Source organism: Cynoglossus semilaevis, chromosome 10 (assembly GCF_000523025.1).
Source record: "Cynoglossus semilaevis isolate Cse_v1.0 chromosome 10, Cse_v1.0, whole genome shotgun sequence".
NCBI lineage: Eukaryota > Metazoa > Chordata > Actinopteri > Pleuronectiformes > Cynoglossidae > Cynoglossus > Cynoglossus semilaevis.
The window spans coordinates 980,497-1,006,802 of record NC_024316.1 but is presented as its reverse complement, the minus strand read 5'-3'; the positions used below and the strand labels follow the sequence as shown (position 1 = coordinate 1,006,802).

General features: G+C 38.8%; 2 protein-coding genes and 1 non-coding gene across 4 annotated transcripts in view; all 3 read left to right on the top strand.

Moving 5' to 3' along the window:
• uba1 (ubiquitin-like modifier activating enzyme 1) lies at positions 1 to 21,436 on the top strand. Of its 2 annotated transcripts, none has more exons than XM_008317930.3 (26): positions 1 to 266; positions 5,444 to 5,557; positions 5,661 to 5,719; positions 5,819 to 5,987; positions 6,125 to 6,259; positions 6,356 to 6,462; positions 6,562 to 6,652; positions 6,739 to 6,871; positions 7,787 to 7,884; positions 7,967 to 8,113; positions 9,655 to 9,831; positions 10,675 to 10,779; positions 10,896 to 10,976; positions 11,884 to 12,036; positions 12,690 to 12,855; positions 12,968 to 13,164; positions 13,471 to 13,535; positions 14,660 to 14,855; positions 15,605 to 15,679; positions 15,780 to 15,969; positions 18,054 to 18,139; positions 18,232 to 18,324; positions 18,442 to 18,633; positions 19,493 to 19,594; positions 19,704 to 19,804; positions 20,624 to 21,436. In XM_008317930.3, exons 2-26 carry the CDS (start codon positions 5,444 to 5,446, stop codon positions 20,757 to 20,759), a joined length of 3,168 nt encoding a protein of 1,055 aa, XP_008316152.1. In that variant the 5' UTR covers positions 1 to 266; the 3' UTR covers positions 20,760 to 21,436. The 2 variants fall into 2 exon arrangements, with proteins under 2 accessions (XP_008316152.1, XP_008316151.1); XM_008317929.3 differs by lacking the exon at positions 1 to 266 and adding an exon at positions 3,922 to 4,122.
• Positions 19,295 to 19,412, top strand: LOC112487672 (small nucleolar RNA U6-53/MBII-28). The gene has a single exon (XR_003050991.1). It is a non-coding gene; the product is annotated as a small nucleolar RNA U6-53/MBII-28 (small nucleolar RNA).
• Positions 21,437 to 22,697: 1,261 nt separating the features above from the next.
• Positions 22,698 to 26,306, top strand: part of arhgef3l (Rho guanine nucleotide exchange factor (GEF) 3, like) — a 9,373-nt gene continuing 5,764 nt past the window's right edge. The window contains exons 1-6 of the mRNA XM_025059106.1: positions 22,698 to 22,891; positions 23,318 to 23,366; positions 23,576 to 23,605; positions 25,549 to 25,605; positions 25,693 to 25,800; positions 25,905 to 26,128. Coding sequence (XP_024914874.1) covers positions 22,842 to 22,891; positions 23,318 to 23,366; positions 23,576 to 23,605; positions 25,549 to 25,605; positions 25,693 to 25,800; positions 25,905 to 26,128 — 518 coding nt within the window. The 5' untranslated portion in view covers positions 22,698 to 22,841. The remainder of the gene's footprint in view (positions 22,892 to 23,317; positions 23,367 to 23,575; positions 23,606 to 25,548; positions 25,606 to 25,692; positions 25,801 to 25,904; positions 26,129 to 26,306) is intronic.

The following is a 26,306-nucleotide window of genomic DNA, read 5'->3' as shown; positions in this document are numbered from 1 at the left end:
CGTCTGTAAATGTGCACATGTTGCTGCGCCGCTCTTCTCCGCTTTGCTTTGAGCGGCTTTGAAGCTTTGAACTGAAATAGTGCGAGGAGTAGGCGTCCGTGGATGAGCCGGGTTCGCCAGCCGTCCAGTGGGGGGAAAAGCACTCACTCAGCTCGCCATTGTGGCTGTGTACTTGTTTCTTCGCGTCATTTTCATCCGTTCAGTGTAATTCTGAATACAAGTTTTTTTTTTAATACTACACCCCAGGTCAAGCAATATCGGATGTGGTAAGTTCTTTTTAGCACACATGTGTGAGTTCCCTTCATTTTGTTGATGGTTAGCGGCTACTTGGCTAATGTTAGCGAATGAGCTATCAGTGGCAAGAGATGGATGAGAAAAAAGAAAAAAAAAAAGGTTGTTTGAGTGGCTACAATACCTTGACGCTGAACGCAAACCTCGTTAAAACAACGACGTCATTTGCTTTGTTTGATTTTCCTGTTAAAATTTAATTGCAACTGGCTGTGCAAATTATTTCCAGTACGCGTTTTGGGCTAAGCGAGCCACCGGCCACCAATTTAACTGATACATTTACGATAGCGTTTGCACATGTTACTTTATACTCGAGCGTTTGCTTTCTGTGCAGAATGTGATATCAACGTAGAGCTTCAGGCGTGCGTTTCACTCGCAGTGAAACTGTAGAAAACTGGAACTCCAAATTCTTCTTATTTAGGAGCCGAGATTGTAACGGGAATCATCACAACACGTGTACACGGCAATATACGGCCCACTCCTTTTAGCCTTTGTTATTTGCCAGACACCCCCTTCTCAAATACATTTGCCCTGCAAGAAAATGCTTACTCCGAACCCAAATGTGACGACGGGCCTAGCATCACTTAAAGCTAGCTTTTAGAGGACCAAGCATTGCTGTAACCGTGCAGATAACGAGTTTTGAATCACATGTAGCATTGTATATAAAATCTTTTTTTTTTTTTTTCATGAGATGTTAGTAGTACTAGGTAAAACTCACTGGAACCTCAAAGGCCTTAAAAGTAACTGCAGCAGTACTACAAAACATGTATTAAAACTGGAATGCATCTTAAAAAGTTAAGTAATAGTTCTATTTCAACTGTCTGTTATGTGATAATTTACATTATAATTTGTGCTAGAGTCGTCCAGATAAAATTTAAAAAAATCGATTTAGGTCCAAGTAATTTAATTTATGTATTTGCCTATACCGAGAATCAACACCAGTAGTTTTATAGGTTGGGTTTCAATTAATTTGCATAAAAGGGTTAAGCAGTTTTATAAACGACACAGCTCTGTGGTTAACAGCAGAATATTTCAAGACAAAAGAGAAAAAATATTTCGGTATGGGAGGAAAAAGGTTCTCCTACTGACACTGTGGTAACATTAGACAATATATCAGTTAAGTAATAAAATGAGTAAAAGTAAAAAAAAATTGCATAGTTAAATAGCTATTCATTTATTATTTATTTATTATGATTTTTTAGACCAATAGTGTATTTCTTCTTTTTACACTTTAGCTTTCCATTAAACAAAGCACCACTTAAACTTAATAAAAAAAGAAAAAGTGACCTGGTGTGGTGTAGACTCCTCATCTATTGACAGTGCCATGGATCAGAAGATCAAAAAGAGGAGAAAACATTAGCATAATAAGTGCTCTGTCGTGTAATTTTGCGTGTTTGTTTTTTACTTGCTTGTATTGTAACATCAGAAAATCTTATGGTTCATCTTCTCATGTCGATGTTTAAATACCTAAAATGAGGAGGATAAGGTTGCTCGAGTGTCACATCGTTAAAGTAAACACAGTTTAATTTAGTATCTGGCCAAAGCATGGCTATAAACGCTGAGGTTGCACCAAATCAAATATTAACTTTGTGCAGCCCTGTGCCGTTATTTGCTTGATGGCTAAATGGAGCACTGAAAAAATAGGAATCGAAAAGAGCACATAGATTTAGAAACATAACGTTACTGTTTTTTATTAATATGATTTAGTTACTATTGGAAACGTTTTATTCTCAGCTTATTTCATTTTGCATTTGATTTTGATGCCTATTTGGGAATGCTTATAAAAGTTTGATTCCTGTTCATTTAAATATTAATCAAATTATTTTGCTGTTCAAAGTGGTTACTGGTGCAGATTTGTTTTCGTAGTATTTTAATAATTTACCATTAATCGTCAGTGCATCTCTATATAAGAAGTAATGTTCAAGTCGGATTGTAAGGCAAATAGTTTATTAATTCAACAATGAGAACACGGCAATATCAGGGATCTGCCAAAATGCGAAACCCAGCTATCAGTATCGGTATCTGGACTGAAAAAGTCTGATGAATCATCCCTAATATTAGCAGCAACAGGTTTACAGCAACATTTAACTTTTATCTTTATATCACCCTTAATGGTTAGTTAAAGGTTCCAAGTTTCAACCTCCGTAAGCAGCGGCGGTTTATGAACATGTTGTGTAATTCCTTTTATATTACTTGTGGTTGTCTAATTTCAGCTAGGCCACTAACCAAAAAACAATGTCTGACAGTGTCTTTATTCATGTCTTTAACGTGAAAAGAGCAATCCATCCATACAATTAACTTTGTAATCAATTGGAAGTGGGGTAAAGAGTGAAAAGGTTAATAGATAGACAGACAGATGTATGGATAGGTGGAACTTTATCAATCCCTTTGGGAAATTAAGGATAAGTAATCTGCAGAGGAGAGGAGAGGAATGGCCCCTTTGGGAAATTAAGGATAAGTAATCGGCACTGCGGAGGAGAGGAATGAAGGTCTGTAGTCAAGGTGAAAGAGTTCAGGTACTTTTGGCCAGCCAACCAAAATAAGATGGAAAATATGCACGAAAGAGTGAAGACAAGGTGGCATGGCTGGCTAACTGTGTCAGATTTGGTGTTATATATAAAGAAAGCGAAGCTAAATTAAAAGGAAAAGTGTGTAAGACCGTACTGAGACCTGCTATGATGACATTATTTCTGGCTAGGATCTGGGTATGAACAGGAATAGAAATGAAAAGCAGAACATGCTATTTAGCAGTGTCAGGGGTTTTACTTTCAGGACTTAAAAGATTGAGTCATATGAGATGTTAAGATGGCCAGGATGTGTACTGCGTAGACACAGATGATTTATGCTTGGAGAGAAGACATAGAGAAACGTGTCGTTACAATTGTGCAGCCAAGGTTGGCCCTTAATTAGACAAACCCAGCAACTTATTACTGCTGTTAATATAGGTCTAAGTGAACTTTTATAATAACACAGGTGTGAATGGCTATCTAGTTATGTACTGTATGGGATCTGTGTTTAATTTGAGTTAGGTTGTATGTTATTGTGTATAAAGCATCTGATTTAAAAAAAAACTTTATTTAAAGCATTGCACATGGTCAAATACAATAATTGTACTTGTATAACTGTGGTAAGATGATATAATTATTCTTCCCCCATGTATGTAGATTTAAGTTTACTGAGTTGTAAGTTGTGGACTCAAAGGTTTCAGGTTTGAGTCCACAAGCTGCCAAGTTGCCACTGAGGTGCTCTGAGCACAGCATGGTGACGGGTTAAATGTCATGTTTCGTTGCGTGCAGTGCTGTGTCACAGTGACAAGTAGTATGACACTTTCACTTTAAAAACTTTGGAAAACCTGTATTGGCCTACATATTTCATGTAAAACAAAAACCAAAAAATCAACAGTTGAGAAAACAACAATTTTGACAAATAGGCACAGTGTGCCTATTTTTTTTTTATTTTTATGTCTGCTTTAAATTGTTGATGAAATGGCATTGGTGTCGTCGTCTGGAGGGGCGGGGGGTACTATCTGAATCAATTAGCTAAGCAAAAGGACTGGACCTCGTGTTGAACGAGTCCTCCTCTGTTATAGCCTCAGCGTCACAGCGGTTCCGCCCCTTTCTGCTCAACTGCCATTTTGGTTTTGTTCCCTTTCTGCAGTCGCATAGCTTGCACTGCAGTTCCGGTAAAGCGAAACCATCATCGTAGACCAGTTCTCAGTGACTCGTAGAAAAAAACAGTTTTAATCCCTTATTTTTCTCTCATCGCCGACATTAACGGTAGACACATCAGGAAAGGAGCGGATTCATACTGTAAAGGGACTGAGAAGGGTTATTGGTAAGGATGAACTATACTCAAAGGCACGGATAATCGACCAAGTTCAGTTCACAAAAACAGACGGAGCGAGAAAGCTTTTCTGCGATTCGTCTATCATGTGTTTCCGACTTGACAACCTTAATTGAAAAATATTGGCGTGTGTTTCGGACAAATCAGTCGCTGTCTCTCAGTCCCACCTTGTTTAAGGAGCAATTAGCTGTTAGCTTGTAGCCGTAGGCCTGTAGGGCCTGAACGCAAACGAATGACTGGCATTTTCTTCCTCCTATACCACTAACCCTGACAAGCTGTTCTCGTTTCTATTTTTTGTTGTTGTTGTTACTGTCATTTCTGGCCGCTTTATTTAGTGACCACGGTGAATGTTAGGGGGTCGTGTGAAAGAACTCGCAATAGCTCTACCGGTGTCTGAATGCGTTTCACGCAGTATATGGGTTTATGTATACGTGTGTATAGGTGTAGGTATGTATGTATGTGAACATACACATTTATGTATGTATGTTTATGTATATAAAAAAAATCGTGCTATACACATTACACATGCAGTAGCTGAGCTGTGTGCATTTACAATTTGTTTTTCTTTAAGGTTGTCAAATTAAATTTAGAGATCCAGAAGCTCATTTTCAGCACAAGTTTGGGGCTACAAAAGTAATAATAAGTATTCATGGTCTTGTTGTTGTACTTGACAATTGGAACAGGCTGGTTGGGCTGTCTAGCTCCGGGTGAACAGGTCCAGCAGCCTGGCTGCCCCTTGGAGCAAGGCATGGCACTGCCCCACCTAAAGTGTTCCGCCTAGATCATTTCAGTTCAATCAAAGTGAATGTGCCTTTGGATCTAATTGTTGTTGAGTGTTTTTTTGTATGCTTCAGATTCTGATAAATATATATAGTTTTCTGCTATTTATTTATTTTGCTAAGGAGTTAGCCGAAGTGGTTAGTTTATAAACGTCACCAGTGTTTGGAAGGGAAACTAAGGAACGTTTATACCAGAGGTGTTAATAATTAATATCATTCTTTCATTTTCCTGTTTAAAATCTCATCTAGGATTGGACGTTTGTCCAACACATCTGCTGTAATAACATGTCATACTATGTCCTTGAAGGGGGGAAAAAAGGGGGTGTATTATAATCCTGTTTAAAATCTCATCTAGGATTGGAGGTTTGTCCAACACATCTGCTGTAATATCATTATATGTCCTTGAAGGGAAAAAAAAGGGGGTGTATTATAATGTGATTCAATTTTAACAGTTTAATAAATATGAACATTGTTAACAGAGAGAATATAAAATTGTACCTACATTTAACCTGTTCTAATATTTCCTTGGGCAGATGTCCAGCTCGCCGCTGTCAAAGAAGCGTCGCTTGTCAGGAACAGAGACGAAGACGGAATCCCACTGCTCCTCAAACTCCCTCGCAACTGATCTGTCCCACACACCTGCTAACGTAAACAATCTTGCACACTTTTTTTTCTTAAGCTGTTGATGTATTTTTTTTAAATGTATGCATCTCAACTAAAACTACTGTCACATCTGTTGTTCTTCCATAGGGCATGGCTAAAAACGGCAGTGATGCTGAGATTGATGAAGGCCTGTACTCCAGACAACTGTATGTCCTTAACCCCAGAAAACATTTTTAGGGCAAGATGGTTGAAGAATATTTGTCAATGTGAAGAACTAATTTTTTTTTTTCTCTTTTTTTCTTAAGTTACGTTTTGGGTCATGATGCCATGAGGCGCATGCAGAACTCAAACGTCCTTATCTGTGGTGCAAGGGGACTCGGAGTGGAAATAGCAAAGAATGTTATCTTGGGAGGAGTGAGAAGTGTTACAGTACAGGACCAAGGAGTTGCGGAATGGAGGGACCTCTCCTCTCAGGTGGGATGCATGGATGGATGGATGGTAGTCAGGACGGTGGAATGGCAGCAGCTTATTTTTTTATTTAAAAAAAAAAGTAGAATTTTAATATATTGGTTCAGTGTCTTTACTGATGTAAATTTCCTTTTTTCCCCCAGTTTTATCTTAGAGAGGAGGATCTAGGTATGAACAGGGCAGAAGTGAGCCAGCCTCGTCTCGCTGAACTCAACAACTATGTTCCCGTGACTTCCTACACTGGAGCCCTCACCGAAGACTATCTCGCAAAATTCCATGTAAATAACTTTTGTTAGAAGGCTATGCTTTAGTTTTCTCCACTTTGCGTTGTAATAAGAATTTATTTTTTTAAATGTATCTCTTTCCATTTCCAGGTCGTTGTATTGACCAACTCATCTCTGGAAGAGCAGCAGCAAGTGGGAGACATGTGTCACAATAAAGGCATCAAGCTTATAATTGCAGACACTCGTGGTCTGTTTGGGTAGGTTTAGGAAAACCGTTTTCATTTCCATTTCAGTCCGGTGCCACTGTCGATATATTTCCTGGGATTCATGAAAATGTTGCTTTTATTGGTTTGTAGCCAACTCTTTTGTGACTTTGGTGAAGAGATGATGGTGCAAGACACCAATGGAGAGCAACCCCTATCTGCCATGATTTCCATGATCACCAAGGTAGGTTCAAAAGTGCTGTCTGAGACATTTGTAAAGTCTTTCAACTGAAGGTAATATTAAAAATACAACGTATTTCTTTTCTCCAGGACAATTCAGGAGTTGTGACATGTCTGGACGAGGCTCGTCATGGCTTTGAAAGTGGGGACTTCGTTACATTTACTGAGGTTCAAGGAATGACAGAACTTAATGGATGCCAACCAGTGGAAATTAAAGTTCTTGGTAAGATGCCTCACAATAGGTTTTAAAAAGCTTTGTCACTTGTGTAGTGTGTCCATGGTATAGCTGTGGTTCTGTAGTGTAGGGGTTATTAGGACACCTGCCTTGAACCCACCTCCGTACTCTTTGGAACGATTGACAGCAACTCATATTAATTCCGACGTGCTTCACTCTCTCTCTCATCCTTTACTTCCCTCTCACACTGCACCTCCAGCTACACCCACACACACACAGTGTCACCACGCCTCCCAACTCCTGGAACTATTAACCCTTTCAAACCATAAACATAACGATATGACTATTACAATATGAAAAGAAAAAAGTCTACGTGTGAGGCCGTAAACGCCATTGGTCGGTGCACCAGTGGCGAAAGGAGAAAAAAAAGGTCAGAGATCACATCACATATAATTTGCACATTTGATGAAATGGACAGTAAATCCTCGCTTTTCCGCTCCTAATAACACTACCGCTGTGATTGTTAATTTTTCTTCAACACTTGTGGCGTTCTTTCACATCCACCCATATAACTGCAAACACGTTTATGAGTTAATCATTCATACAACACTTGTGGCGTTCTTTCACATCCACTCATATAACTGCAAACGCGTTTGTGAGTTAATCATTCATAAGTGTGTCTCTGAGGTGCACATTTCTACGCTCATTTCAGTTTTGACACATCTGAACGTGAGCGTAGAAAAGAGCGTAAGCAAGTTTTTTTTGTGCTTATGCAACTTTTGATATGATCAGGCCCCTGGGTTTGATTCCCGCAGGAATCGCAAATCCCTGATGGCGCCTCCTATGGTAACCTGTGTCAGTTGCAAAGACTCGCACTGTAAATTTCTCCCATTGTAGGATGAATAAGGGACTCAATTATTATTATTATATTTATGAAGTAAACACAACGGATGTCCTTTCCAGGTCCCTACACCTTCAGCATCTGTGACACAAGTTCATTCACGGAGTACGTGAGAGGAGGAATTGTCTCGCAGGTCAAGATGCCCAAAAAGATAGCCTTCGTAAGTTGTGCTTGCTGCTTTTATCACATTTCTCTTTGGTAGAAATATGTTTCTAATTATCCTCAATGCCTTTATCATGCAGAAATCACTTTCTTCCTCCATGGCCGAGCCAGATTTCCTTATGACAGACTTTGCGAAGTTTGACCGTCCGGGGCAGCTGCATCTTGGATTTCAAGCTATTCATGCTTTCCAAAAGAAACACAGCCGTCTTCCTGTTCCATGGAAAGAGGTAAACACACAAATCTTCCTAACATTATTCCATCCTTGTGATGTGATAAATGGGATGATTAACCACATCTTTATCAAACAACAATATTTGACAAGTTTTTCAGTCCTATGCAGTTCCTTGTCTGCCTACATTATTATAAATAAACATAAAGACTATTAGTCTATTACTATTAAATTGGTTTTGCTAACTAACTATTTTGCACTAAAATCGATTACACACTCGAGTATGGTGGCTCTGACTCTGTTTTGCATCACATGCATCTGTGCAATATCATAGCCCATGATTTCTGAAAATATGTAAATGAAAAAAACCTGCACCTTGAAATATGTATGCACGCACAAGAGTCTTGGCCAGTAGTAGTAGTAGTAGTAGTAGTAGTATGATAACTACCACCACCACTGCAGTCTAAAACAAGGCTGTCAGAGGAAAAGGAAACATGACAAAAAAATTATAGTCATGCTTTGTATACAGTGAGCTCAATGAAAAAAATACCACAGTAAAATGAATTTTGGAAAGATGCTATATTTACTATATTACTAAAGAGGCTCGCAAGCTGCGGGTGCAGACTGAAAGAACTGCATCTTCAGTTTACAGGCAGAATATAACATACATAAGACATGGTTGCATATGTGTATATATGTATGTGTATATATGTATGTATGTGTATATATATATATATATATATGTGTGTGTGTGTGTGCTTCAGTCTATTCATCCTATATATATTATATATATATATATATATATATAATATAAGAGCATGCTCTTATATTTTTTATATATATATAAATAAGAGCATGCTCTTGTTTCTCAAGCTGATTGGCTGATGCATCGTAGCGTCTCCTCTTGTCTGTCTGCCCCTTGTTGACTTTGCTCTGCCCACTAATATAGTATGTTGTTGTAAAGTTTGTTCTCTTTGGTGTTCTTTTTTGGTGAAAGTTGACCCTCATTTAACGCCCTACGATGCCTCTTAAATGCTGTGCATCTTCTCAGAGTTCTGTTACGAAGCCCAAACGAAGACACAGATGACAGTTAACACCCTTTATTTTTCTGTACAATAATGTGCACTCCTGCACTGTGCCCGGCTTTTTTATATGGTCCGTCCGTCTTGGCCAGTATACACTCCTCAGATCACTCTCCTCTCTCCTTGGTCCCGGCTCCTACTAATATAAGGAGAGGCTTAATTACTCCAATTGCACCAGGGTCGCCAGTCCCGTGCTCTCTTTCCTCCACCGTACCCCCACAATGTGAATGTACATTGAATTTTGATTTAGAATTAGAATGTATTTTACATTGTTTTTCATGGTCGTGTATTTAATTTATGTAATATGTATGTCTTCCATTATACACTTCTACTGTGCATGTAATTGTGTGGGAAAGGGAGGGTTGATAACAGTGTGAGGGAAGTTCGTAAAAGTTAAATATATACATAAAAATATAACTATCTTGCCACTACTTTGCGGATTTTTCCTTTTGTTTGATAGTCATGCAATGCTGTGTGATGTCACTCATGGACATAAACTATGTACTCCTTTTTAAAGGCTGATGGTGAGGAGTTCCTGAGCTTGGCTAAGGAAATCAACTCTGCCCAGTTGGGCTCTGCCAAGTTAGAGGAGCTGGATGAGGCCCTGATCAAGAAGGTGTCATATATTGCTGCTGGCGATTTGGCCCCCGTCAATGCCTTTATTGGGGGTCTTGCTGCACAAGAAGTGATGAAGGTCAGTCCATTATTGTCTAAATGTAGAAGATAATTTTTTTGGAGGGGGGTTTAGCTGGAAATCTGGTTATTTTTTAAATGAAAATCATTTCCAGTCTGTGCTTCCGCTAAGTAACCGAAGTATTGTTTTCAATTTATTATTGAGTCAGATTGTTTGTTTTTTTTTTTAACTGCTGAGAACACAGAATTTTCATACACACACACACCAGACGTCTTCATTCTGCAATGCAAGAGAACTAACCACTCTTACACTGTGACCACTTCCTTTCAGAAGAAACAGAGAAAGTCAAATTAACCTTATGAAAATGCAAGTGACGTCTGAATGTGCTTCAATATAGAAAGACTGTGATCAAACGCAGATCATCTGTTTCGGCTTCTTATTCATATAAACAGCTGTTACCTTACCCGACCTTTACCTTTGTTTTCCCCATTTTGTAGACTGTGCCAGTCAATTGCCACTTTCAGGGTTTTTTTCCTAATATTCCAAATCACTTGCTCTCATAGCCTAAATATATATTTTATTGGTACTATTTTCCATACTTGGATGTTTCAGTTTCTTTACATTCTACATTATTGTCAGCTCATTCTTGTTAATAGATTTTTAAAGAGATACTAAATATACATAAATACAAACTCTATCTTCTCTTTTCATTTTTCTTTTTTTAAAGTGGAACTTAAATTTGATTATATCAAAAGACTATTGATGCAGAATGTCTAACATCAAGATATAATTTATGTGCTTAATATGTAATGTTCTTGGTTTTTTTTAACTTTTTAACTAGTCATATCCTCTCTGTGACATGGCCTTAACTTTTTTGTTTCTTCTTTTGTTTTGTTTTTTTAGGCATGCACAGGAAAATTTATGCCAATACTGCAGTGGATGTACTTTGATGCCCTGGAGTGTCTGGGTGAAGAGGACAGCATGCTAACAGAAGAAGATTGCGCTCCTGTATGTGTTCACTATCACATTCCACAGATGTATCACACAATAAACAGATGTGCATATGAATGATCGTTATATTCGATCGCTTGAAAATGATCTCTTCCACCACTGTCTTCTTCCAGAGGAACTGCCGGTACGATGGGCAGATCTCTGTGTTTGGCACCAAGCTGCAGGATGCACTTGCTAAACAGTGCTACTTCCTGGTGAGTAATTGTGGTTGTTGATATCATATGTTGCTGCAAGCCCACTGTTGAAACTGTGTTTATTTTGACGGAGGCGTCAACAACCATTACACTGACTAGTGGAATCAAAACTCTTACCTATATGAAATACTCAGTTAGTTATGGAACACAGTTTCTTGCGGTGGCTATGTAGTGCTGTAGGAGATAATCATGTCGTTTCACTGTTGAAACCGTGTTTATTTTGACGGAGGCGTCAATAACCATTACACTGACTAGTGGAATCAAAACTCTTACCTATATGAAATACTCAGTTAGTTATGGAACACAGTTTCTTGCGGTGGATATGTAGCGCTGCAGGCGCATGTCGCTTGTTGAAGGAAAATAAGTGTTTGAAATTAATTTTTTTTTTGTCTATTGCTATCCATCCATTAAAAGGCCATAATGTCAAAAAAAAGGGCAAGTCTTAATACTGCCATCTTTAAAGCTTGAGCTGTGCTTAAGTATAAATAATATTGAGAAAAGCCTTGTACTGACTTCCACTATTGATCAGAGGGTTTTAAAAAAAAAGGGCAAGTCTTAATACTGCCATCTTTAAAGCTTGAGCTGTGCTTAAGTATAAATAATATTGAGAAAAGCCTTGTACTGACTTCCACCATTGATCAGAGGGTTTTTGCACCAAAGTGGATTTTTCTTAAAGTTATTCATACAACTGTCAATTTTAAGTACATTGAAACTTATGTATACTAATGTATACGTTAGCTCCCAACTTGGTAAAGTTAAAACATTTTTGTATGGAAGAAATGGTTAGATAGACACGTGATCAACTACAGAAAATGTCTGGAGGCTGTAATACCAAACACAGAGGCTTTGCTACTGATTTCAAAAAATATGCTTCGGTGGTAATTGAACTGTATACTTCATATTTCAGGTTGGAGCTGGTGCCATTGGCTGCGAGTTGCTGAAGAACTTTGCTATGATTGGACTTGCGGCTGGAGACGGCGAAGTCATTGTGACAGACATGGACACCATAGAGAAGTCCAATCTCAACAGACAGTTCCTGTTCAGACCCTCTGATGTTACGGTCAGTGTAATTTGATAGTAGTACTTCCAAGCACAAATCCGTTTTCGTGGATATTGTTAGTACTTCCAAATATTGATGTTTGCATAAGAAGAAATTATAAAGTCAGTAACAACTGCTTTTTTTAAATTAAAAATCTTTTTTTTTTTTTTTAGTATTATTATTGCCTTTTGTTTTAAACAACATACCATGTTGTATTCTAAGCCTAACAAGCAGAGAGTCCTGGGTTCGACTCCCAGAGCAACCACAGGCTTGGCACCTTCTGGGAGCAGCCTGTTAACAGCAAGAATTTCCCAAATGTGGGATCAATATAGTACAATTTATTATTATGACGCACCAGCCAAAAAAAATGCATAATGAAGAAGAAAAAACATATAAGTCGCACCGGAGTTTAAGTCGCTTTCTAGCGGCTGTCAGTATGAAAACAACAAACATGTGAAATTATATATTTCAATATATAAGTCACACCCGAGTAGAGGTCACGAACCCAACCAAAGGATGAAAAAAAAAGTGAAACTTATAGTCCGGAAAAGTATATTGTGAGGTGTAAAGTATTGGTTGTCTTTAAAAGGCAGTGCTTTCTTAACCGCTACTTGCTACCTGCCTCTGCGTTTGAATTTCACATGATGTTCTTTTTGATCCCGCTTCGATAACAGAAAATGAAGAGTGACACGGCAGCTGCTGCAGTGAAGCAGATGAACCCATCTATCAGGATCACAGCTCATCAAAACAGAGTGGGCCCTGACACAGAAAGGGTTTATGACGACGATTTCTTTGAAAGCCTGAATGGTGTGGCCAATGCACTGGATAATGTTGACGCACGTAAGGGGCACTTTTATTTATTTATATTTGTTATTTACTTTTATTAAACTCTGATTTGGGCTCAGAAAAAAAAAACTGCCACTGTTGGCATCTTTCTTTTCTGTTCGCACAGGCATGTATATGGACAGAAGATGTGTGTATTATCGAAAACCCTTACTGGAGTCCGGAACCCTTGGAACCAAAGGCAACGTGCAGGTTGTGATCCCCTTTCTCACTGAGTCATACAGCTCCAGCCAAGACCCACCAGAGAAATCTATTCCCATCTGTACTCTGAAGAACTTCCCAAATGCTATTGAGCACACACTGCAGGTCAGTACTACAAACACAATGTGCATCAAGTTGTTAAACCTTCTAATGAAAAATAAGGACAGGGGCAAAAAGATAAATACCAGTGTAAGCAAGGTTCAAAATGTTGGTTGAAAAGTAAAACTTAAGTCAATGTTGGTGTCAAATGACTCAGTGTAATAGTTTATTTAAAGGCCTTTTTATTTAAAAAAAAAAAAAAAAAAAGTATTACAAATAATGGTCTGTAAATCATAAATTGAGATTACACTTGACTAATACAATGGGTTTTTTTTTTTATTTATTTATTGCTGTTACCATTTCTCTGTTCAGTGGGCCCGTGATGAATTTGAGGGGTTATTCAAGCAGCCATCAGAGAATGCAATGCAGTACCTCACGTAAGTTGACTTCACTTCTCTTTACCAAGAATAATTAACCGTGTAGAAAAATGAGGCCATATATCCAATGGACTGCAGAAATAGGAGCACATACACATTAAAGTCCATTTCATAAAGTAACAATCAAAATATAATTATGACATTGGAGAATACTTCTACATAATTGGGACATTCAGGGTTTTCAATTAGAAATAATCTTACAAACTGTGCCCATTTCAGTTCTTTGTTCTCGGTACTTTGTTTATGCTAAACCTAAAATAATTCATCCTTATACTCCTGTCCATATCATGCAGTAAAACACCTAAAGTTCCTTTGACAGCTGGAAGCTTTTTTTTTTTTTTCCACAAATATCCTGATTGAAGCCTAGCTTTTGAAAAAATAAATAAATAAATCGCAGCCACAAGTGAGAGAATTTAGTTCAACAAAGGTCATATAAAAGTCAATACTCCTGAAATAGAAAACATGAATGATGTTCAATGAACACAACCACACCATGGTGCAGGAAAATAAAATTTGTGCGTATCACCAGAACACCTTAAAGATACTTTAGGGTGACCATGCAGCATGCACGATTTTATATACTCCTTATATACTCCTCCTTTTTTTTTTTTTTTTTATGCCCCATCTTAAATGTATTTTATAGGAGGATATTTTAAGATTTGATTTCAATTCTTATTTCGATTTGTAAAGTCCTTTGAGACAAATGTGTTGGGCTAGACAAATAAAATGGACTTGATTTGAATTAATAATGATTACTCCAGGAAACATTCTTACATAGATGTATGTTTCACAATTTTTGCGAACAATCAAAATGATGGCATTATAATATGGGAAAATGTCAGGAAAAATATGTAAACATATAACCCAAAATGTTGAGAGTTACTGAAGGCCAATATTGGTCTCCAGTCCCTCCAAACCAGTTGACAGTTGTCATCTTGCCAGCCGTATACTTTCTTACTGCCTTGCAAACGATGAGGTGGGTCTGACGTAAGCCCGGCTTCTCACCAAGTTAAGGCCTCCACAAATATGCGTGCTGTTGAGATTGTATTTCAAGTAAAAACAGCAATGTTAATTTGTCAAATTGGTGACTTAAGGTCAGGAATTAATGATTGCTGTCATTTCAGGGATTCCAAGTTTATGGAGCGAACCCTAAAGCTTACTGGAGCTCAGCCTGTAGAAGTACTAGAAGCAGTTTACAAGTGTCTGGTCACTGACTACCCACACAGCTGGAAAGACTGTGTAACCTGGGCACGCAACCACTGGCAATGCCAGTACAACAACAACATCCGTCAGCTGCTGCACAACTTCCCTCCAGATCAGGTACAGAGAGATGTTTGCTTGTATATCTTTGACTTTAAAAAAAAATGGTTTAGATCAAGCATGAGCAAACTATGGCCCGGGGGCCAGAAGCGGCCCGTTCAGCTTTGTAATCCGGCCCACCAAACTTGACCAAAATATATAATTGGTTTGTATTGTATTTCTACTACTGCCTTTTCCCTTCATTGCCCATATTTTCCCTATAAAAAGCATTTTAGCCTTTATACATGACTTTTAGCACCACGAGTCAGAAAGTTTGCCCACTCCTGGTTTAGATAGTTGGTATGTGTTGTACAAGTTGGCCATTTATTCAGTAATTGGTGCATACATTCATACTGTTCAAATGGGCACCGCGGTTACAGTGGAGAAAGGAAATTGAATGTGGCAAGAAAATGTGTCGCCATTGTTCGTCTAAATCAGCTGTTGCTAACACAGCAGACTTGATAACTCTAAACGGCGACATTCAGTTGGTGATGTAAGGTTGGGTAGTCCCTTTTCCTTTCTGAGGACTGTCCCTTTAAAGTATGGTATTCATGCAGTATGTCAGGTAAGACATAATTGGTTTTTGACCGAACCGAAAACGGTGACCACCAAAACCGCAATACGAATCGAACCATGGATTTTCATGGAACATAGAAACCTCCTGTAGTGGAAAAATAAAGAAGCATTCATCTGTTTATTGTAAATTTTCTTACCATTGCACTTCTTATTTATATGTTTGAAAACATTTACATTCAATTTTGTTGTTTTAGCTCACCAGTTCTGGAGCTCCTTTCTGGTCTGGCCCAAAACGGTGTCCTCATCCTCTGGAATTCAGTAATAGTAATGTAAGTATCAGCTGTCAAATCACACTGCAGATGTCTTGATTTTTTTCTTGCTGCTTTCTGCGTCCTTTCTGTTGTAATGATGGCAAAACCTATGTTACAGGAGCTACACATCGATTACATCATGGCTGCTGCCAATCTATTCGCTCAGACATACGGCGTACAAGGAAGCAATGATCGCACTGGCGTGTTAAAAATATTACAGGAAGTCAAAGTGCCAACCTTCACCCCTCGTTCAGGAGTCAAAATCCACGTCTCGGACCAGGAGCTGCAAAGTAGTAATTCATCTATTGGTAAGTTTTATAGTCTGTGAGGACATGATAACAATCCAGTGGGTGAGAATTTGTGGAATCTAGGAAGTGAGGCTCCACAACTCTATCTCTAAAATACTGGGCTCAGTTTATTTTGCAGAATTCTTGTACAAAACCTATAGTCACCATGGTGTTCTTAGTTGAACAGGTAGAAAAAGGGCTCTTTCTCTGAGTTCTGAGGAGGGTAAAGGTGGGTCTAAACTAGTGATGCACTGGATTTCCAGCCACTAAAAAACCCTAAAAAGACCCAAAAGTGCCTTTTCCGTTTCGGCCGAAAGACTTTAATCCCCAAAACAACACGGCCGAAACACGAAGTTATGATGACACAAGCAAAATCCGCTGAAAGTGCCAACGTCTCTCTGCGGTGTGGACGTATTTCAATACATCTGAGAAGTACCAACAGATAGAGATTTACAAAATGTTTAATGCTAAAATTTTAAGATCTGCAAAGAATATCTCCATGTCGCCTGTAATACAAACATCCCGATCGCTATGCTTGAATATGAGAGGAAGCAACGCCTGTTTGCGCAGACCAGTGGGTTCTAATAGAAAACCTTCTCTCTCTTCTTGCCCCATTTGAGAAGCAAACTAAAGAGACTAGCTGATGCCTCTGTAGCAGATGTTATTCCTTTGATCGCAGCACTAAAGCGTCTTCTAAGCTAAGAAGTCGAGACAGACCACGGAGGGAAAACAATGAAAAGTACATTTATGGAGTAGTTATCCACCCCAAAGAGGGTTGGGAGAAACTGGTCATGGGTCAGAACAATATGACTGTTAAGTGGTCATGTGAGTCTTTGGTGGACCTATGGTGGATCGTTCCCGCTCCCTGTCCTCTGGGTGGGGGTTGTACCATGACCACTTTACTCCACCCCCCCAACCCCTTTGGGGAGGATAAATACCTGAAACTCCTCACTAGAAAAGTAGAACTGATGAAGCCTCTTGGATGAGAGGTGAAAACGTCTTTAATTTCCTTGAGGTGAGTCCAGTTGCCTACTTTTTAAAACTGCTTTTGAGATTGTTATGATGACCTGCATGACTGAGAACATCCACAAATACTTAGTCTGTCACTGAGATCTATTTGGATGCTCTGCACTTCTTAAAGATCATTACTTGGAAGCGGGAATGAAGCAGTGTGCACGAGAACTGATCCAGCAGTTGACTTGAATGTACTTTGTGTTTTTTATGAGAGAGCAATGTTTAATTTTACAATCTTCCAGTAGGCCTGTACATTATCATTTAATGTACACACAAATTTCAAACATCAAGTTTTTAAACACGTTATTTTGAATTTTATTTTATATTGTGCGTTGTTGAAATGTGCTATAATTGGCATAATTTATTTCGGGTTTTTTACGGCCTCTAATGTGAATCCCAAACCCTTTGTGATATACAGATGTAAATAGAGACTCCAAACCCTTTTGTGACACATAGAATTGTAAATCCAGATGTCTTTGTGATGCCTAGAGGTTCCGCTCCTTGGAGTGCCCCCCCACCTCCCACCCAGCCCATCAACAAGACCAGGTCCTTTTGTTATTTAACCGCATCATGTCTAGACCTTCCGGCCCCACCCAAATATGGGACCTTGCAGAGTGTCTCAGGTGTGGGGGCCAATGACCTGCAACAGACAAACTGGTTTGAACCCACATCCTAGTTCTAGCGTCGAAGTCTCCATTTCATTCTTCACCACGATGAGTAGAAATTTCCACAGCAGGCACTGGTTTTTTCGGGTTTCGGTTTCGGCCGAGAATTTTCATTTCGGTGCATCACTAGTCTAAACTTCTTGCATATCTGAATTCTTTACATACACAATATGGGCCCCTTACCGGCAACTAAGCCTGATGGTAACTTAACTTAAAAAGAGTAGTGGTTACTCTTAGTAGGGTTGATTAGAGTGTGCATATTACAGAATGTTACCGGTTCAAGTCCAAAGTTTTTTTTGTTTTTTTTTATACTCAAAATATTTGCAACACAATTACATGAGCTGTTTCAATTATTTTCCTGGACTTTTTCGTCCTCATTTCTACACATATGTACTTGTTGATGTGTTGGCTGTTGCATGTGTGCAGATGACTCAAGACTGGAGGAACTGAAGGCCCAGCTACCCACCCACGAGTCCTCCCATTTCAAACTCTGCCCCATTGAGTTCGAGAAGGTACTCGTCGTCTTTGCTCTTTTACGTCACAGCAGGAACAGCTGTTTGACCTCATTTCTGTTTCCTCACTGCCCCACTTTCTGTGTACACAGGACGATGACACAAACTTCCACATGGACTTCATTGTGGCAGCGTCCAACCTGAGAGCAGAGAACTACAGCATTCCCCCCGCAGACCGGCACAAGGTCAGTACCAGCATCGTGCATTTATGAACGCAGGTGAAGATGGACAACACCCTAGTTAAACACTTGTTCTCCTTTCACATTTATATGTATTTTTTTTTTCCCCCCCTCTCAATTCAGAGCAAACTAATTGCCGGCAAGATCATTCCAGCTATTGCCACCACCACATCTGCAGTGGTGGGCCTTGTATGCCTGGAGCTCTTCAAGATCGTCCAAGGCCACAAGAAGCTCGAGTCCTACAAAAACGGTTTCATGAACTTGGCACTACCCTTCTTTGCATTTTCTGAACCGATTGCGGCTCCTAAACACAAGGTAAGAACCGCCCGGGATTACACAGAGTGCGTTGACATTAGCCAATGAGGAAGTGGATTATGGCCGCTAGTCCAAGCAGCTTGTTTTAAGACAAAAAGCTACAATATGCCATCCAGGGCTATCATAATCACAACAACTTTTTTTTTTAGTCTAAACTTTTATCTTTATACTTTTCTGTAGGTATAAAATGGCTATTAATGGCTAGGTTTAAAATTTAAATATTGCAACACAAAAAAGTAAACAAGTAAAGTCAGCTTTATTTTTTTAAACCTTCAAAAGATTTAAAACTGGAATACAATGTATATAAATAACTTATGAAAGACATTATTATACAAGTCAAATCAAGTCGTTTGTTGTGTACTACTACCGCAAAGTAGTTAGAGGCATTACGGCGTATTCAGTATCTCTAGTGAAAGATCTTAGTGACATCAGTCTTCGTATTTTCTAAAAAGGATTTAAAAGACAAGTTCAAATGTCTGATCTAAATTCTGAATAACTCATTCGTGTGTTGTATTTTTGTTTTTTTTATCAAATTTACAAACCAATATCAAGCACCAAGAGATCAGATACTGAGGCGTTCTGCGTGAAGCGCTGATCGTTGTTGAATTTAAAAATGTCTTAGTCTTCCCTGTCAATCTCCACCACAGTGTACACTTCATATCTCCAATGATGATCCAGCCATGCTAATACCGATGCATTAAGCAGACAGTGTGTCTGTCTTGGTGTAAGTGAGTTGAACTCAAAACTTCTCACACTGGGACCAGTGTGTGCTGAGGAGAATCGTGATCGCGTGGTCGTTTTAACTTTAATCAGAAATGAAAACAAGCGAATGACCTTTCGTCTCTTGGTTTTTCCGCAGTACTACGAAATTGACTGGACATTGTGGGATCGCTTCGAGGTCACAGGGTTGCAGCCCAGCGGGGAAGAGATGACACTCCGACAGTTTCTGGACTACTTTAAGGTACATTGATTTTTCCATTACACTTCGGTTTTGATTGTTTATGTTGTGATTTCTGACACGAGTTAATGGTATCTCTCGCTCTCTCTCTCTCTGTTGTCGCGGTGATTAGAACGAGCACAAACTGGAGATCACCATGCTTTCTCAAGGAGTGTCCATGCTATATTCCTTCTTCATGAATGCTGCTAAGCTCAAGGAGAGACTGGATCTTCCGTAAGACCTTTTCATTATTTATTTACTCTTATATCAACCCATCTTGTAGTTGTGTAGTCCAAAAATACCTTATTTACATTCTTGTTGACTATGAAAAAAAAATTTTTCACAAAGCAACTCCATGGGTGTGACAGACGAACCCAACAACATTTCACCTAATCTCTCGCTTGTTTTTTTTTTTTTTTTTTAATACTACACACTAGACTAAATGACTTTTTTTTTTTTTTTTTTACCCCATTCAAGTGTTGGTAACCTGTCATCACTGATCTAATTCTGGAATTATATTGATTAGTCAGTGACTTGATCATTTATTTGCGGTCTGATGAGGTGTACATAAATCAACCAAGCACCCAATCGGATTGAAGTCATTTTAAAGGAAGTGCTTTCTGGTTGGCAAGCTCCACCACAGGGCTGTGTCCGGATGTTCTCATAAAAATAGAAACGAAACTGGTGACATACAGCTGGGCGAGTACAACTTCAATACTTTCCCTAATGCCTATGCAGTGTTGCAAAGGTGTGTTAATCCCAAATTATCACCTGGCTCTCTGTCAAGGGTGATCCCATATCTACACCAATTCCCTTCAATTCGCAATTCGGAGTGCGCATCCAAATTTGCACCTGATTTGTAGTGCTAAAGATTTTTGGGTTTTTTGTTGATTGCAGAGACAAAATTTGTCATTTTTTTTTAAAAATTGTCCAGAAATGTAATCTTAAAAGGTCTTGAGTTTGACTTGCTTTAGTCAGGTTGACCGTATGCCGTCAAAGTCTGTCAAAAGTCTGTGTGCTCTAATGCCAACTACGTTACGGTTGTTCCTGTAGGATGACGGAGATCGTGACAAAGGTTTCCAAAAAGAAGCTGGGGAAACACGTAAAAGCGCTCGTGTTTGAGCTTTGCTGCAACGACCTGACAGACCAAGATGTGGAAGTGCCCTACGTCAGATACACAATCCGCTGAGCTCTGTGTACGCGTACACTGGACACATCCAAAGGTCAAGTGTAACTAGCCCCAGTAGGATGATCGAGGAAAACTTGTGTGTGAGTGTGTTGAAGTCCAGTGTTGAACAGGGTTGTCCCCGGGGGGGTTGGAGGGGGGGAGTGGGCATGTACAGTGGACCTCCTGATGTTTCTCAGCTACAGAGCTGCTCCTTACTTGATTGCCTTCTAGTTTTACTCAGTAGCTCTGCAGACAATATTCTAAGATTCGTCAGCATATAAGGAGCATCCCCACTCCCTCCTTACACGTGTAACCTGCTCTCACTGAAAAGAAAAAAAAAATGCAACTAAAACAAGTATAAAACATCCCAAAAGGTAGTGATCCCATATTAAAGTCAATTTTCTCCTTCCAAGTCTTAGCTGTTCTTTCTCTACCCCCCCCCCCCCCCCCTTTATTTTTTTTATTTTGATTTAGCCCGAAACCCTGAATTTGAATGATGGTTCTATCTGATGTTGACATCACTCTGCTGTAATCAACTGGTTTTTGGACGGGAGTGTACGTAAAGAGCTCTGCAAACGTTTGACATGTACAATATTTGTAGTGCATTTACTATCTTACTACATGAATTCGAGTTACAGTGAAAGCAGAGGAGCACTTAGTTTGTCTGGGAGATCAAATAAACACGTTAAATACATGAAGCTGAAGTGTCTTTGTTGTACCCCGGTATCAGGTGCAGAATTTTAAGCAGTCCACCTTAAGTAAATTCAATCTTGACATTTTTACAATATTTTTCCTTATTCAGTCTTATATTAGTGACACGCACTTGTTTAATAAAATACTTATTCCTTTGATTTTTTTTTAACATTTTGGTATTATACCAATATAAGTCAATTAAAATACTTATTCCTTTGATTTTTTTTTTTTTTAACAGTTTGGTATTATACCAATATAAGTCAATTATGCAATTGTTATACCGCATAATTGACTTGCGGTAAGTCAATAAGTCAATTTTAACTTGTTGACTTACAGTAGTCCCTCGCTATTTTGCGGTTCATCTTTCGCGGATTCACGACTTCGCAGGGTTTTTGAAAACTGTATATATAAAATATACTGTGTCCCGGATTTGGATCTGCAAGAGATGTCACAGGAATGGGACGACGACATGGTTCGATCGCTCCAATTTTGCAACAATTTTGCCCCAAGAAGTGGCGCCACCCTCTGAAGAGACGTAAAAGCGCAGTAAGTCATAATTTTACTGCAGACCCAAGAAATGCGGCGCTAGAATACCCGTTTACACAGATGTGAAGCAGTTCTCAAAAAACAGCGGTTACACAACTAAATATTGGTTTAGTGATTCACAGGGATGCTAAATCTTAACGTTTATTGAGTAAATATTGAGTTTTTTTTTATTAGAGTTTCTAATGGAAAATGCAGACGCTGCTATTTTTTTTTAACAGCTAATATAGTTTTTCCTTTATTTTCTGTAAAGCAATTAAAATATTTCTTTTATGTTTTGATGTAAAATATAATGTGCAATGAATGGAAATAAAATTATTTTTGGATTTTTACAGGATGTTCAGCTTTACTCCCGTTTTTAAATTTCGAACACACCTGTAGCTGCCTGGCAAGCAGAAGAGCCCAGAGAAGATTAGAAGTGACTTTAGTAAAGGAGGAAGTCGTGGGGGTAACATGGAGGCAGATGATTCGCTCTGCTGTCCCCTGGAGGAAGCAGCCAGAACAATAGTGTTCCATAATGTACCTTTTTTTTTTTTCCCTGTTAAATGTATTTGATGTTCTGTGCTTTTTTCGTTGTCTGTGTAGGTACTGCTGGTACACGTTTGATGTACGAGTAACATGGCTGCAGCTAAGTGTCGAACAGGAACCGTATAAGATGAGCAGAAACACTCCCACGTGCACACAGGGAGGATGTGGTCAGATCTGAAATGAGGAAGAAATGCAAAGGAACTGTGACACCTCAGTCTTAGCAAAAAAAAAAAAAACCCGTCGGCCATGGTATACTACAGGAAAGACTTGCCTTTTGGATCAACGGTCTTTCTGGTTTAACTGAGGCAAAATTCAGTGAACATGAACTGAGGACGTGGGATGGAAGAGAAAATGGAAGTGAAGGAGACCGGTGAAAAAAGGACTTCCTGGTAAGATTGCTACATTTCATCATTCAACAGGTTCCACTCTGAGCTGCAGCGGAACTCTCATGACAGGATGTTTGACACGAAAAGTCGTACTTTTGTAAAACGTATGACGTTTGTGTTTTTGGATTTAGATTTAGATTTTTAGAAGACTGATTTTTCTTCATTCTTTATTTTAAGTCGGAACTTCCTCACTATTGAAGTGTCCTCTTAAAGCTTGTATGTGTCTGGCCTTCGTTTTGTGTTTGTAGAAAAGAAGTAATCCAGGTTTTATTCCTGGCGGTGTCCCTCATCTGAAGTGAAGGGTTAATTACACCTTTGAGTTTGCTTTTGTCAGATGATTTTTTTTTAATTCATATTTGGATATGAAATGTGAAAAATCAAAAAAAAAATCATGCACCTGATTCACGTTGCCATTTGAAATTTCTTTAGGTCTTCATCTCCAGGAGAGACGCATTTTATACCTTGTGATCATTCTGGGGTAAGTCATTCAATCATTTCTTCGTCTCCTTCAGAATACTTTTTCTAGGACATTTTATTAATGAAAATTAAATTTCTTGATTTCTTTTTTCCTACATTTTGTTTATATTCATTATTAGACTTTTTTTTTTTTTTTTTTTTTTTTAAAGTGGCCTTTTGCTTAAAACCAAAGCGGCAATTGATTCACATGTATTTTGTGTTTCCTTTTAGAAACGAAGAAAACAATATGTGGCTGTGCAGGTGATGACATTTTCACGTTGTGACTTTTTGTGCGCCTCGACCTAATTTTGCGGCCGTAGCCTCAGAGATACGTGAACATTTCACCGCGGTCCCATCGGGTTTCAAAGTGTGGTTCATAACGCAGTGCGACACAATAAAAGACAGAGAATATATAGTTGAAGGAATCGCAGCACACAGTATGTGATGTTTTTTTTTAAATTTCCTCTGGGTGGCTGTGAGCTGGTTCTATATGTGGCCACAGCAGATCATTTGCTTCTCACTATATCTTACGTCACACTAAATATTTATTTTTAGTCATGCCAAATTTAATACAATGACCAAAAAAAAAAAAAACAACACCTGTCCTTATACTCTACAGCAGTGGTTCTCGATTTAATTTGTCTCCGGCTCCCCCTTGGGGACAGAACTGTTTTCACATACCCCCCAACCCACACCTCTGCAAATTGAAATACTATTGAAATACCTGATAACATGTATATTTTTAATCTGAACAAACCACTGTATGAGTTGCTGCCACCTAGTGACTGGAGGCTTGTTATCATTCAAGCGTTACAGCAGCGGTACACTTACTGTATGTCCAGTGCCTGTGCACTATTCCATTATATGTACTACTATATACTATATATATATGTATATAGTGTCACTGACCTACTTTAAAAGTCTTTCAGCTCTTGGAATGAGCACAAATTATTTCAATCAGACTAATTTATAGAACGAAAACGACCTTCGATGTCAGTTGCTAGTTGACATTTACGATAACTTTAATTCGAGTTCTGTTCTGAACAATAACTTTCAGAAGCCTTTTTTTTTTTTCAAACTGACAACTAATCCATTCATCAGTCCCTACATTACCCAATAAAATATTTTTGTGAGAACTAAAAAAAATACACTCAAGTGTAAATGTAAAAAAAAACAATAAGAAGTTAAATGGCTGAGAAGCCTGTCAGTCATGTGGTTCCCATGACAACGGTTCAGTTGGAGGAAAGTGGGAGGGAGTTTGTCAGTGAGAGAGAGAGAGAGTTGCGATTTAACTGGGGCGAATATAACGAGTTCTGACGTCGGCTACCGCCCACAGTAGCCGGTGTTTTCCGGGTTGATTAACCCTCGAGTCAAAAGCACTTGGGAGAATGATCGTTTTTGGACCGAGGAACGCCGTCATATTTGATGACTGACTGTCAAACTCATTTTCGTTCAAGGGCCGGACCTGTACAATCGTAACATAATTACCTTACAATAACCATAACAATCTTTTCCCCTTTGTTTTAATGCAAAGAAGTACATATATATTAGATATTTTTTAAATATAATTTTACTATGTATTTTCTGATTTTCAAAATTAACCAAGCGGGCCGGTTTTGTCCCACGGGCCGCATGTTTGACTACCCTAGATTTGACACTAATATATTTATAATTCTCAATTGAATGTCTTATATATTCCAGGATGTGTTGTCTAACATTTAACAACACACACAAAAATATATATATTAATACATGAAAGAAAATATATATTAGATATTTTTTAAATATAATTTTACTATGTATTTTCTGATTTTCAAAATTAACCAAGCGGGCCGGTTTTGTCCCACGGGCCGCATGTTTGACTACCCTGGATTTGACGCTAATATATTTATAATTCTCCATTGAATGGCTTATATATTCCAGGATGTGTTGTCTAAACATTTAACAACACAAAAAAAATATATTGATATTTTTTTACTTTTGAAATTGGTACATATCAGCTTGACACAGAAACCTGAAACTGAAACCCATCTATGACAATGAGTTATAGAAACACTGATATCTTTGGCTGAAGTTGTCATTGCACAAACCTGGGGCGGGGTTTGAGGTTAGTGACAAGACAAAAAACAGACTTCTGTAGTTTACAATTTAAAGCCTCCGTCTTCTCGTACCTTCCCAGTTCATTCACCCGTTCTGTTTTGCAGGACAAAGTGGAAAAGGACAGTGAGAAATCAAACTGCAAACACATACCGGACCCTGAGGTGAGACTGTTGGAACTTCTACGGTAGTTGCCAGATATCTGTGATATCATTAAAATGAAATCAAGTTTCACTGCTGGTTGATTCCAGGAGCCCAGTAATAAAAAGGTCAAACCTGTGGCCAAGTCCAACAGCCATACAGGGGTAATAACCCCGAGCAAGACCCCTGCTCTGAAACGCATCGGACAGTCAATATCGGTAACGACACACAAGTGTTACAATAGAACTATCAATAACAGTGTCAATTGTACGCCCAGATTTTTATGCGTTGTCACTTTTTTTTTTTTTTTTTTTTATCACAGCGGTCTATAAGTTTTCGTACAGACGCACAAGCGTTCCCCCAGCCTCTCCTACGCAATCAGCGGAAGGCTTCTTCATTTCCACGTCGGCGCAGCAGCCAGTGCTGGAGTGACACTGTGGAGAGTCATGAGCTCACCGCGAAGGAGATCAGACGTCAAGAGGTGGTGACTCTTATTATTCTGTTGATTCTCTTCATCACAGTGGATGTAAACAAGCTTCTTTCTTGACCGGTGCCACACTGGCAGCTGTAGTGAGTTCTTCAGTTTAGTTCATTTAAGGACAGGGAACAGGACAAATTGAACTAAATACCACTCCATGGACTGTACTTAAGTTTAAAGCTATTCTGTCCATCCATCTATCTATCCATCTATTCATCTATCCATTCATCCATCTATTCATCCATC